The 14,901-nt window shown below is 35.3% G+C and overlaps 1 protein-coding gene across 1 annotated transcript; it reads right to left on the bottom strand.

The window, feature by feature from the left end:
• Positions 1–476: 476 nt before the first annotated feature.
• LOC144997747 (cationic peroxidase 1-like) lies at positions 477–2,380 on the bottom strand. The gene is made up of 4 exons (XM_078957616.1): positions 2,094–2,380; positions 1,513–1,704; positions 1,196–1,361; positions 477–935 (listed from the first exon to the last, which is right to left on the bottom strand). Exons 1-4 carry the CDS (start codon positions 2,310–2,312, stop codon positions 553–555), a joined length of 960 nt encoding a protein of 319 aa, XP_078813742.1. The 5' UTR covers positions 2,313–2,380; the 3' UTR covers positions 477–552.
• Between the last annotated feature and the right edge of the window lie 12,521 nt (positions 2,381–14,901).

Genomic DNA, 14,901 nt, shown 5'->3' with positions numbered 1-14,901 from the left:
CCACTATTTACACAGTGATTGTATGTGAAAAAGATCTTGTTCATGTAAAGTGTTTAGGTCAGAAGATCAAAATATATTTTTAGAAAATAACTTAGTTCTCATATTTTCAAAGAAAATATTAAAATACTAGAGTGGAGTAAGAAGCAAGTTCAATTTATAGGAGGCATTGCTGGCAGAAAAAATATAACTTGCATGACCTTGTGGAGGTTATTTTTTTATTTATTTTTTTTTAAATGTTTATTTCGGTATTTATTCTTGTACTTGTTACCTACTCAATAAATAGTGGGAACAAAGATGTAAATTAAAAGTAAAATATTATTGCAAATTGTCTGCATTACAAGAAAATCAAAAAAAAAAAAAAAATCTCCCGTAAATAATAGAAGCCCTCGTTTCGTACCAAGCATTACAAAACGACGAGAAGATCAAAAAGAACTAAAAAAGAAAAAAAAAAAAAAAAAAAAAAAAAAAACCTTTATTCTCTCATACTTAATTTATTTTATTTGTGTTACTTTATGAAATATTAAGACATTTTCTTGCTTCCGGACAACGAGCTTAATTGGTACGCCTACAATTGGTTCTAACTTGACCACTTGAGCCAGTCAAAGGATTAAGGTTTGCCATTTTCACCATTGCATTTGCGAAGTCTGTCGAGAAAGTAGCAGCATTAGAACTGTAGGTCCGCACTTGTGCATCAGTCGAACCACCATTGAATAACTCTTGGTCCGAATGCAATAGTCCCCTCTGGTTAATCAAATCATTATAGTATCTATTATCAAAAGATGTAGCTGAAGCGTCTAGTGGCGATAGATTGTTGTCACCACCACTTGAAGGACAATTTGGCCTCAACGATGTTGCAAATGATGAATTTATGTTGTTTTCGTTATACAGACGATTGCGGAATACAGTACACCTTGCTTGACCAATTGTATGAGCTCCTACATAAAACAAAAAAACGAACATGGAAGGTATTAAAAATTTAGTAAACTGTAAAATGTCAGTAATACTCCTCAAAGCCATGCATCACGTGTGCTTTTTATCTTTTAACTAATGAAATGTGAAAAGTATCATACGATCAGTTGCATGAAACTTCTTTATAACTTATTAAGTGATCCAAACAATGGGGCTTTAATTGATCGAAGGATCAACAAAAGGAACCACGTTTAATTAAGGGTGAATATTAGAATTAAGTACTCACCAGAGAGGGCTACCATTTCATTAGTAGTAAAACCTTGGTTTGAAAAGGATGAAATAAGTCCACTCAGACTTGCACCTGGTGAAGGAAGATTAGAATTCGCAGCACTTTGGCTTGCCGTTGTCGAATCTCTTCTACCAAATACAAGGTTCCAACTTGGCCCACCAAGCTGAAAATTAACAAAAATAATCAGCATGCAGTAAAGTACTATGGTATTCGAAGACAAGCCAAATTAGTATTCTGGGTTTTTTAATTTTTATGTATCTGGATATATATGATGGAGATATTGCACGTCAATACTAAAGTTTTTTTTTACTTACTGCAACAACTGAATCTCGTGCAGCTGCAGAAAGTATATCAGCACAAGACACAACACCGGGACACTGGCTCTCTAATTGGGTTTTAATAGTATCAATGACATTGAATCCTCTCAGTGAATTGCTATTCGGGCCTGCTGATTTTTCTCCGGTGAAATTTGCAGTGTCGTCAAGTAACACTGATGCATCACATCCCTGTGTATTTCCGATATGGAAGAAAAAAAAAGAAGTTAAAAGCTACAGAGGAAAAGGCTTTAGTGCATAACATTCGTTTGACATTTGAGGTTCATTGACTCGTTCATGCACATCAGTCAACAAGTCAACACTGCTCTATGGATTTAAGATCGTAGTGTGTAACTTTAATGACGGAATTAGCACAAAATCAACGATCGTTGATGAAAACGTTGGCGGCTGGCGGCCCGTCTCATGCATGCAAAACACAAGATTACGTAACAAACAAGCCTAAAGATGCTAAATTTTTTTAGCATAAAATCATAAGTTAAATAAATTATCTCCCGTACAATTTTGTACACATTAAATTTCGCCCAAGACAGTAGAGGTGGCAAAAGGTTATAGATACTTACATTAACAAAGCAATCGTGGAAATGGAGGCGAAGCAATGAAGCTCCCATTCGAGCTTCACTAGAGACAGCAGAATTCACTGCTCTTGTTATAACAGAGCGGAAGTTAGGACAAGTTCTAGCATAGAAATTAGCGGATAGCTGACCAGAAGTTGTCCCAAACAAAACCCATAAGCATAATGCAAAATGTGAGATTTTGAACAATTTTTTTGATAAAGCCATGAGTATGACAATTTCAAGAGGCACGAGAAGATAGAGAATTATTGTTAACGAAGATGCGAATAAGAGAAAGGAGCCTTTATTGTGTTTAAGAAGTGTTTATGCATCATCTATTTATAGGGGGCGGTGGGATTGAAGCACAAGGTGTGTCCAATATCAAACAAGCGGTGAGCCTTTTCTTAAAACACTTCTCGAAAACAATATTTAAAGACTATATGTGAGTCGTATATACTTTGTTTAATAATATAATAAACAACATCTGGATACGGAATAAGTTCTAACTAAATTCAACGATGAGAGTTGAATTTAACAACATCCCATTGTCAACAATGTCCACTTAATTGGAGTTTTCCCCCACGGGCTATATAAATTATAATAACTTTGTCATTTTATTGATACAACTTGTATTAGTTGCAGAAAAACTACTAGAAAAACGTTAATCTAATACATGAATCCTGCTATTCTCAACTCTCAAGTATTGATGGTTTTGGTCAACGGAGTATCTTTAAATATCGCCTTATGCTCTCTTTAATTCCGAGTAACAAGAAATGTCATGTTAGTCACAAAACTTGTTTGGACCATGGGCGGAGCTACTATGTAGGGGCTACCCTTCCAATTTTCACATCAAATGTAAATCTTGTGTTTTTTTTCGAAAATCCATCACAAATCCGTGAGCAATCTATCATAAAGTCCGATAATTATAAATTTAATGTAAATTCACCGGTTTAGTGACAATTTTGTGACGGAAACTTCATTTGGAATTTTTTTTCGAGTAGTGCAACCCTAAAGAATTTGTGCAATCCTTGATTTTTCTTTCGCGATCCGCCACTGGTTTGAACTATTTTCGGAAGCATGTTGTACATTGTAGAGATCTTTCAGGTTTAAAGTACCGACACGATTAGGTTAGTGATGTTCTTTTTTATATATTTAGACGTACCGATGTCTCTACAAAGAAAGAGGTACCTGCAAACTTTTTGACTGATCAGTTCGAAAGAATATCAACGTTTAGGCCAACCAACATTTTAGTTTGTGGACAAGCAGGATGGAAACACGCATGTGAGGCTCTAACATGAGTTTTCCCTCTTGTGGGCATGTGGAGTGGAGTTTTCACTATAAGACAGACTGCTTTAAAAGTTGCATCATGCAAAGTAACCCAACATTAGAAAATATGCATGGAAAATCAACATGCATTTACCTTTCGTATTTGATATTTTTGGTTTCCTCACATCAGATGTTATAGAGCTCCTCAAATAACGTTCAACGTCTCATCAATAATAATATTATTACCTCTACATCTATGAATGTGATTTTCAAAGAAATCCATAATTTTTTATTTTATTGTGACACATTCATACTCTTGGTTTTACAATAGGAGTAATAAGCTTTAACATAATTGTGTGGATTAACCTCAAACCCAATTAGTGTCGTAAACTTATGTAACCTTTTTGTCTAGCATATTGTTAGGCTTGCTTAATATATTTTTGGAGTTCCAAAAGAATATCAATCAAATAATTTAATTAATTGGTAATGTTTATAACTTTATTTTGAGAACATTATTATATGATTATATCAAAGAGAAATTACAAAGGTTCTCAGAGAAAAACGTGTAGACTACAAGGAATAAAGCGGATATAAATACTAGCTAGACAGAAACCTTAATGGACTAAAGACAAAAAAGAGCTCATAAACAAGCGAACTAATAATATAGACTAACACCCCCCTCAAACTCACAATGCCGTAGCAATAAGCATTGAGAGTTTGTCACATAAGAACCGAAACCGAGAAGCCGATAAAGCCTTCGTAAAGATATCCGTAAGCTGCAAAGTTGATGAAACAAATGGAAGCGAAATGGTCCCAAGTTGCAAATGATGACGAGTAAAATGACAATCAATCTCAATGTGCTTCGTCCGCTCATGAAAAACAGAATTCTTCGCAATTTGTATCTCACTTTTATTATCACAATTCAAGGGAGTAGGTGCCGAAATGTAAACTCCCATATCCGCAAGCAGCCACCGTAACCAAATAATCTCGCATGTAGTTACAGCCATAACACGATATTCAGCCTCCATGGAAGATCTAGAGACAACATCCCGTTTCTTGCTCTTCTATGAAATAAGAGACTCTCCAAGAAATACACAAAATCCAGTGGTAGACTTACGATCATGACGATCACCATCAGAATGAGCATCACTATAGGCACATAACTCAAGAGAAGACGTCGAGGGAAACAAGAGAGTTGAAGAACAACTCCCTAATGAACAGAGGTAGGTGTAGTAACAAACTGAATGACAATATGAACAACATGAGCAACATCTGGACGAGTGACTGTGAGATAAACCAAACTTCCCACCATAGTACGATAAAGATTCGGATCAGACAAAGGAACACCATAAGTAGGAGAGTATCGAGCATTGGTTTCAAGAGGGGTATCAATAGTCCGATTGTCAGAAAGTTTCGCCCGTGTAAACAAGTCAGATATATATTTGGTCTGGGAAAGAAGGTACCTTTTCTTAGACTGAGCGACCTCAATACGCAAGAAATAACGCAGCAAGCCCAAATCCTTCATAGCAAATCGTCGAGCTAGATCACGCTTCAAAGACTGAATACCACCATGGGCATCACCTGTAATAATCATGTCATCCACATATAAAGACAGAAGAATTCGTCCTGCACTCGAGCATCTAACAAACAGAGCAAAATCGTGATTACTCTGGACAAATCCAAGAGAGGTAATCACTGTGGAGAATTTCTAAAACCTAGCACGAGGGGCTTGCTTGAGCCCATACAAAACTTTTCGAAGCCGACAAACCTCGCTCGGTCGGTGTTGAATTCCTGGAGGAGAGGTCATATAAACCTCTTCATGAAGGTCACCATTCAAAAAGGCATTCTTGACATCCACTTGAAAGATCTTCCACTGTCGAACGGATGCAACTGAAATCATAGTACGAACTGTCGTCATCTTTGCAACTGGGGCAAATGTCTCCTTGTAGTCAAAACCATACTGTTGGGAATACCCTTTTGCTACAAGTCTAGCCTTATATCGTTCAACAGAGCCATTAGCTTTTGTTTTTATCTTGTACACCCAACTACAACCTATCGTATGTTTCCCGAGAGGAAGAGAAACCAAATCCCATGTATGAGTCTGATGAAGAGCCGTGAGTTCCTCAACCATAGGATTCTTCCAAAGAGAATCTGAAACAACTTCTCTATATGATTCAGGTTCAAACAGATGATGGATGCTTGCTATAAATGAAGCAAACGGTCTTGAATATGTAGAGTAAGAAAAATCTGGTAGCTTGGTGGACTTGACAGAACGAGAAGATCTCCTGAGGGTTGGTGGTGGAGGAGGATCCTCAACTTCAATAATCGGAGGATCATGCTCAGGAATAGGTGGAGTCGAGGCACCCTCTGAAGAAGTGGGTGTGTCATGTGCTGAGGGATCATGTGGCATAGATAAGTCTTGAGCCTCTATATCTTCATTAGAAGGATCAATACGTAGAAGATCAGACTTTGTTACATTGTGGGCTGTAGCAGGAATCGAGTAGAAAGGAGTATGTTCCAAAAAAGTAACGTGCCCAGAAACATATAACTTTTGACTCACAGGATCATAGCAATGGTATCCTTTCCGACCAATCCCATACCCCAAAAATACATAAATAGCAGATTTCAGCCCCATCATATTCCTTTCAACACGATAACGAAGAGAAAAACAAGTACATCCAAAAACTCGTAAAGAAGAGTAGTCTAGTGGATGACCATATAACTGTTGGATTAATATCTAAGTCCATAACTATAATTGGTAAGACTTGACCCGACCCGACATGGTCCATTTGGGTTGCATGGCATCATGCAATTGGATAGACTAAGTGAGAGAAATAAGACACTTATAGTTATTAATATATTATAAGTTCTAGTATATTAATAATAAGAATAATAATATTTAATTAGTATTGATCAAGAATTAATTTAGAATTAATTATGTGATCAAAAGAAGACTAATTAAATATATGGGTTGATTGTGTAAATCATCCATACTTATATAGTGGGCTAATGCTCCATGGATTATCTAGTTGGGTTGAAACCATAGGATACTCCATGGATGCTCCATGGAGGTTACATAACCCATGGTGTAACCCTAATTGTAACAGACTATATAAGCATCATATTATTCACCAAAATCGGCCACTAGTGTGTGTAAAAGAAGGACTAGCCGACTTCATGAGTTGTAGAATTCTCTCAAGTTATTCCAAGTGTATTTGGTGTTGTGTGAACCATTTGAGGTGTCACACTTGAGGCACTAGGCACTCAAGCTTCATGAAGACATTCTACATCAAAGAGGTATGTATTCTATCTTGTTATATTCATTGTTTTGTATGCTAGATTAGGATAATACCTTGGAAGTTCATATTTGCATGTATAATAGAGAAAACATATATCCAAGGTATTTAGGGTTGCATGTATACTTAGGAGTGTTACAATGCTCAAAACCCAACAGTGGTATCAGAGCCTAGACTTGTTTTCTTGTTATATTTGCAAAACTGCTTAAAAAATCGAAGGTGTTTGCTGTCTGATCATCAGACTCGGCGAGTCCATGCCTAAAAATTGATCAAATCGATCCAACTCGCCGAGTTGGTTCATGCACTCGACGAGTTGGACCCCCAGACAACATAAATTTGACTTTTTTGGCTGGAATTGGACTAGGAACATTACCTTAGGATGTTTTTGGACTTATAAACTTGATTTTGATGTGGTAATGTTCATGCTAATCCAATTTCAAAGATAATTGTCAATATATTCATGTTTTGTATTAGTTTAAGGTTTAGACTAATTACATGAAAAAGTTTGATTTGAATTATCTTTTCTTATGAGTTGGTTCGATTAATAGGAAAGTTAATTGATTATGTGTTTTCAATCCATTTTAATCTAAGAGTTGATTCTAAAATGTGTTTTTGTAACTTGTCCTCAAGTTATATGAAAAGTCACATTTAAGAATCATAAAACTCATAAAAGTTGGCAATGGTTACAAAAAATGAAGAGTCTTGTCCACAAGTTATGGAGGTTCAAGAGTCACTTCATTAAGTAATAAAATATGTAACCTTAATTAATTTCATAAGTTACAAAATAAAGTAAAAGTTACATTCTTTAATAATTTAAAGTCTTCCATAACTTGTCCTCAAGTTATGGAACTTGAAGAGTCTTTAATTAAAACTACTTTAAACACATAAGTTATGGAATTAATTAGTTTTGAATAGTTTCAAAACTTGCCCTCAAGTTTTGGAATTTGAAAAAGTTTTCTCTTATGAATACCTTAATTCCAAGTTAATCCCTTAGAATTTTAAGGAGTTAAAATTCAATCCTTATACTTTATAATACTATAAGTTAATAATATTTTTATATATGTATAAGAGTAAAGTCAGTCTTACCGTTAGTAGGCCTCATTCACGAAGTTGGTCTATAAGGGGGGGTATAAGGTTACTGCCTATAAAATGACAGTTTAATGGGTGTCCACTCTCACCCACCGCTTCCTTGACTGGTGGAGGGTCGTTAGCCGAACGGGTTTGACAGGACTATAATTCTCCATTCATTAAAAGTATTAATGATAAATACTAAGTAACTAAACTCTTAATAATACCCAATCTTAGTTACTTAGGAAAATGTGAATAAGGTGATAATCCATGAAATTACACTTTGAACTTTGTTTAAGTCGGTTAGTGGAGCGTGTGTGGTTAACCGGCACACTAACTAGTATTTAACAAGGTAGGCAAAGCGTAACTTAATGTTTATCATAGTATCGATGGAGCGTGTGTGGTTAACTGGCACATCGATTAAGGGGTAAACACTTAAGGGTACCAAGTAATTTACATGGTTACTTCACAGCTTGTTTTGTGATCCTTGGCATCCCAGTCACAAAACCTGAAGGGCACACTTGAGATTGAAACATGCCATTGAACAGTTCAATGAATCTCAAAAGATCTAGGAGTTTCAAATCCAATTAAAACCTAATAATACATTTCATTTTTCTTGGTGGAAATTGGTGAATGCTTATTCACCTACCTTCAAATATTTTATAACTTGGATTACGGCATCCCTCTTCCAAGTTATATAAGTATTGTGTTGGGTCCTAGCCTTAATATTTCATATTGGGTGTTATATTAAGGACTTTAAATCAATTGTCTTGAATATCTCCCAAAAGATGTCTGGTTTAGACATTTATAATCTTCCCAAATCTCTTGAAACAAGCTTTCCTAAATGAAGATGATGTCCCATGGAAATCATACTTCTTTCACCTCCTCCAATTATTCTCCCTAACCCACAAGTTCTTGAAAAGTTTAAGGTCACTCAAGTCCTATTGGCAAGTAAAGGTTTATGTGTGGTCACATCCTGGAGATGTAGTCACATATTGACAAGCCAGGAGAGTTGGGTGTCAAAGTCTTGGGAAAGTTGGTGGTACATCTACTTTCTAAGTCACATAGTGAGTTCTTTTGGAACACCTATGAAATAGACTATGAAAAGACCCTGAATGATCTTATCTATTTGCTAAGATCAACTTCCTAAAAACTTTATGGACATTGACAATAATGACATTGGACATCCTGTAAAGCTCTCTCTTCCTAATGGAAAGGGATTAGCCATAGTCAAATCAGTTGACCAAATGGTAAAGAGAAAGGCTAAGTCTGTGATAGTCCCATGTTCCATTACCAAAGCGTCCATATGTTAAATTGCCAAAGGAAGGGGCATTGGTTGTGAAGTTGCCAATTTACCTAAGGATGTTAAGGTCAATATGTTTGACTCTACTTCAGGTAAATTACACTATCTAACTCTACTAAGTTTCTATTCTGAGATTGTTGATACATGATGTGATTGGGTCACATGTTGATGTTTTAAGAATCAAAGAGAACTGAAGAAACTTAAAGAAAGAATATGCTGAATCTGATCGCGTAGATGGATTTCTATCGCATAGTTTGAAGATTGGATTCTTAAGCTACTTCTTAGGAGTTATGAGAAATTGCTTAAGAATAGATAACAACAAGTTTTCATATACATTTGGATTGTAAGGATTAGTTTTTCCGCAAAGTTTTTAAAATAAAAGGAAATTTTGATTTTATTTATTTTAAAATATCCTTACAATGGAATTTGTGGAAATTTTTGTTGCTTATAAGATTCCATCAAGAGCAAGAGTGGAAATATGAATTTATTCTTTCATTTGTGGTAGTGTCTAAATTTACCAAAGAAGGAAAGATCCTCATCACCCATGTTTCAATTGGACAGGAACCTAGAATCATGCAAGTGGTATAGCATGATGAATGAGAACTTTCAAGCATTGGAAAAGTTAATACTAACTACTTGTTCACATGGATGTGTGAGTCAAGTAACGGACTAAGGGATAGGGTACACATTCTTGTGCACTGATTAAGTCCACCACAAAAGATCGATTAGACTATTCGTCATGATTTACTTAAGTTCAGTAGATATAGTTATACTTACATGTTTAAGTATAATTCTGAAACATTGGAAAAGTTTCAATGTAAGGCAGAACGAATAAGAAGAGTCAAATTAGGCAGAAAGATAGAAGTTTTTCAAATCTGAAAAGATGGGAAAGTACTTTAGTATCAGTTTTGTGATCATCTTAATGATTAAGAAACCATATCAAAATTAGTTCTCTAAGGAAATCTTAGTGCATTCTTATGACTAAGAGGAAATTGAATTGTTGAAATGGTTAAATCAAGAAGATGAGTCATACTTTGTTCCAAGACAAGTCTCAGAGTCATACTCGAAGATTGTAATTTGAGTGACATGTCTTGAAGAAGGTTTAAAACACTTGTCAAATGTAAGAGTAAAAGTTTTCGACTCTTGTACATTTGAAGTTGGTAAGTTGTGATGTTTTGGATAAAACAAAGACCAATTAAGGCCAATTGTGTGAAGTGTTTGTCTTGATTAGAATCCAAACTATCTCTTGAATATCTGACAAGAGAGTCTTATATGTCAAGAGGACAGTGGGAGTCTTAAAGGTCTCAAGAACTAACCAAGAATAAAACCTTAAGTTCTTCACTAGCACACGACTTGAGGTTTATAACCTATCGTGTTAACATATTCTGTGCCCATTCCAGTTAAAGTTTGCTTTGCATATGAGTTCTTAGGGTTCTCAATTGGTTGCACAACAACTTGGCAACAATGGCAGGCCCTTGAGCTGCTATGTCATTATCCTTGTCTTGTGACTATGGTTTGACAACTCACATGGATAAGAACACATACACTATTAAATCTAAGTGTCATAAGGTTTCTCTCCGATTCATGAAAATGATGGTGAGGAAACACTTCCACTAAGTAGATTTTAGCTAGATAGCAATTGTGATACTTGCATTCTCAAAGGCGTTAGTGGAGCGTGTGTGGTTAACAGGCACACTAACATGGACTTATGAGAAGTGGCAAAGGTTTAAACAATTGAGACTATGATTACGACATCCCTTTTCATAGTTCTGAAATTGTTTAGACACACCTGTGAGCTATCTAAGATAAGGTGTATGACATTGATAAAGTTTTATCAAAGCAATCTAGTATCAGAAATCTGAACTTATGTAAGAAAGTCAATAAAGTATTGATTTCTAGAAGTCCAGCTAATTTCTGGGTACATGTCAAAGCTAGTGGGAGCATAAGTGTTATGCTAATAATCATCATGTTAGTGGGAGCATGATAATTATGATAAGTATTGCAAGTTAGCAATGTTAATTATAGAAAACAAAATGTTTTAATTGGGAATTTTTTTTTTTTTTGCTATAATTAAGGGAGAGGAAATTGTACTTCATCTCAAATCTATAAGCTTAGACCGTGAGGTTTTAATCATTTAGTCAAGGATATATATATATATATATATATATATATATATATATATATATATATATATATATATATATATATATGAATTTCATGTTGGAATGGCTCAACATAAGGAAATTCTGTATATGGGTCAATTATTTGTGTTCTAAAATTCGATTATGATTACGGCATCCCTTTTCATAATCTGAATTATGAGAACTTGGCAAATTGAAATGGAAATATTATAGCAAAAGACTGGTTTAGTCTTTATGTGAGACATCATGAATCGTGTCCCATGTGCTTCAGATATAGGATCGATTATATGTGCTATATTCATCCTTTCTAAAATTTTCCAAATGCCTGGGACATTAAGAAAGTAAAAGGTCTAGAATTGGATATAACTAAAAGGATTAAACAATTATCGGTGACAATCTAAGGTTACCAAAGATTGGTTGCTCAAGGACATTTGGAAGTATAGTGATAATTTTGGAAGGACCATATTGACATAATCTGTAAGGAGGCAACTCTTGTTCAGAAGTGATAGTCAAAATGGAATATGGAAATGTTTCAAAGTTAGAAATTATTCAATCTGTGTAAGATTAGGAAACTTAATGCAAGAAGGGTGTTTCCAAGGAGTTGATCTCGTTTGGAATACTCTGTAAAGATTGTTGCCAAGTCTTTGTGAATTTGTGCATAATCATTACAAGAGGATCAATGAATATAAGTTTAGAATCTAACAAATTTCGATAAATGGCATGGATTTGGAATTCTTGCATTTGCGGTAGGGATTTTGGACTGTGAAATGAGAATCATTGGAGTTATGTTCAATTGATCTATTTCACAAAGTAAAGATCATAGACAAACATAGTATGAATACTTGGTGTGTGGCATGACTAGTGTTTAGAAATACATAGTGTACATGCTTGGAGCAAGGAACAACTATTGTTTGAATTCAAGAATAAAGTTGATAGCTGAAACAGTATACAATGAATAATGTGTAATCATATGGTGATAAATAAAATGTGTTTTATTTATATTCATAAGTTCTGAGACCATATTAGATTAGATTATTATTGTGTTTCACTTTGCATGTTTTGATTTCCAGAATAACTAGGTCATTGTTTTGATTGACTAAGTTATTCAAACCATCCACATTCAGTCATATGTTGGAAGTAGATATGAATTAAGACTATCATGGATTGGCTTGTAGAGGTCTAAGATGTTGGACAAAGGGCTAGAACACTCATGAGTGCTCATAAGTTCTGAGTATTGGATTCAACCCGCGCTCTTTGGAATCACTTCATGGATTTTTATCACGAGTGATCATGAGACGATAATATCTTATATTCTTCAAACCTAGAGATATGAGTTGTTACTATGAGTTGATAGTACATTGATTGCACGAAAACGCATTGGTAACTCGATGTTATAAAACGTGCCTTTGTGTATGATTCAACAAGTAGTAGAACAAGCCATATGAGTCGAAGTTTATCCATTCCTTTTACCTTCGGGATAAAAGCGATATCTGTGGGCCCCTCGATGATTTGATGATGACAAATGGAAGTGCTCGGCCAGGCCAGGATTGATTTGATTTGTTCAATTAGTCAGTCGTCATAAATCGAAAATCGGGAAACAACAAATAGACAGAGAGAATGGTTATAATCCATGTCTCAGTCCATATGATATCTAGAATGGAGGAATATATGATCTCTTATCTAATGGACAAGTCATTGACAAAGGTGAGAGTTCATCTACAAGGTCAGAGTTCGACAGAAGCTTTTGAGAGCTACGATTGCCAATCGGTTCTTGAAGTCATACGTAATAATAGTTTTAGACTTATCCACGTGGGAGACTATTGGATTAATGTCTAAGTCCATAACTATAATTTGTAAAACTTGACCCGACCCGACATGGTCCATTTGGGCTGCATGGCATCATGCACTTGGATAGAATAAGTAAGAGAAATAAGAGACTTATGGTTATTAATATATTATAAGTTTTAGTATATTATTAATAAGAATAATAATAATATTTAATCAGTATTGATCTAGAATTAATTATGTGATCAAAAGAAGACTAATTTAATATATGGGTTAATTGTGTAAATCACCCATACTTATATAGTGGGCTAATGCTCCATGGATTATCTAGTTGGGTTGAAACCATAAGATACTCCATGGATGCTCCATGGAGGTTACATAACCCATGGGTCATGGAAATGAAAGGTCATCATAATTAGGGCTTACATGGTGTAACCCTACTTGTAACACACTATATAAGCATCATATTATTCACCAAAATCGGCCACTAGTGTGTGTAAAAGAAGGGCTGGCCGATTTCATGAGTTGTTGAATTCTCTCAAGTTATTCCAAGTGTATTTGGTGTTGTGTGAACCATTTGAGGTGTCACACTTGAGGCACTACGCACTCAAGCTTCATGAAGACATTCTACATCAAAGAGGTATGTATTCTATCTTGTTATATTCATTGTTTTGTATGCTAGATTAGGATAATACCTTGGAAGTTCATATTTGCATGTATAATAGAGAAAACATAGATCCAAGGTATTTAGGGTTGCATGTACACTTAGGAGTGTTAGAATGCTCAAAACCCAACAATAACTTCTCAAAAGGAGATATTCCTGAATTCAATGAAGTAGAGATATGATTAATCACATACACAGTAGTTAGGACTTCTTCTCCCTAAAAGGCACTAGGGACCTGCGCATATAGGAGCAATGAGCAGACAGTCTCAACAATATGATGATGTTTTCATTCTGCAACACCGTTTTACCGAGGTGTGTCATTACACAAAGACTGGAGTATGGTACCATCAGAAGCAAGTAACTGAGTGAAATCATTAGAGGTATATTCACCCCCTAAATCACACCTGAAGCATTTAATCACAGCCGAATGTTGAGTTTTAACAAGAGCTCTAAAATTGTTGTAAATACCAAAGAAATCAGATCTGTGTTTCATAAGATAAACCCATGTATTTCGAGTATAATCATCTATAAAAGATACATAATGGGTTGAACCACCCTTTGTGGATACTGGTGCAGGACCCCACACATTAGAATGAATAATATCAAAAGGAGCAGTAGAACAAGACATACTTTTATTGAAGGGTAAAGCAGAAAATTTTGCTAGTTTCCAACCACTACAATCAGAAATATCACAAGAGTTAAAATGACCCAAATCACCACTAGATGCTAAAAAAATTCAACCGTGATATAGACAGATGTCCCAAACGAGAATGCCAAAGATAAAACTCAAACGACAAAGGACTCAAATGAAAATAAGATAAATCAATGCTGGAAGTAGCAACAACAGATACTTTGAGGACCTCCAACACATATAGTTCCCCTACCCTACGACCGATCGCAATCACCTTCTAGGTGTGTTGTTCCTGTATAACACGGACATAATTAGAAAAGAACACCCAGTTGCCAGACTTACATAACTGACTGACTGAGGCAAGGTTCAAAGTAAGTTTGGGAATGTAATAAACATCAGGAAGAGTTATATGAGAAACGGAGACAAACCCAACACCCTCAACTAGCATAGATTTATCACTAGAAGACTTAACAGAAATATATGACACTTGCGACAAAGAAGTAAGTGATGACAAATGAGGAGTCATATGATGGGTTGCATCAGAATCTAAAATCCACAAAGATGAGGGAATACCTGAAGTGTCAAACGAAGAAGGACCAGAATTAGACATAGACGTAGACATGGCAGTGGGATTAGAAGCCAAATACTGTCTAAAGCTCTCAA

This window comes from Lactuca saligna, chromosome 5 (assembly GCF_052625555.1).
Source record: "Lactuca saligna cultivar CGN05327 chromosome 5, ASM5262555v1, whole genome shotgun sequence".
In the NCBI taxonomy this organism is placed as follows: domain Eukaryota; kingdom Viridiplantae; phylum Streptophyta; class Magnoliopsida; order Asterales; family Asteraceae; genus Lactuca; species Lactuca saligna.
The sequence above is the reverse complement of the archived record's forward strand: the minus strand, read 5'-3'. Positions and strand labels throughout refer to the sequence as shown.

Coding starts and splice junctions, on each gene's coding strand:
- LOC144997747 (XM_078957616.1), bottom strand. CDS start 2,312: ATGGCTTTATCAAAAAAATTGTTCAAAATCTCACATTTTGCATTATGC. Junction 1,705..2,093: donor TCCACGATTGCTTTGTTAAT/GTAAGTATCTAT, acceptor GGAAATACACAG/GGATGTGATGCATCAGTGTT. Junction 1,362..1,512: donor CACGAGATTCAGTTGTTGCA/GTAAGTAAAAAA, acceptor GTTAATTTTCAG/CTTGGTGGGCCAAGTTGGAA.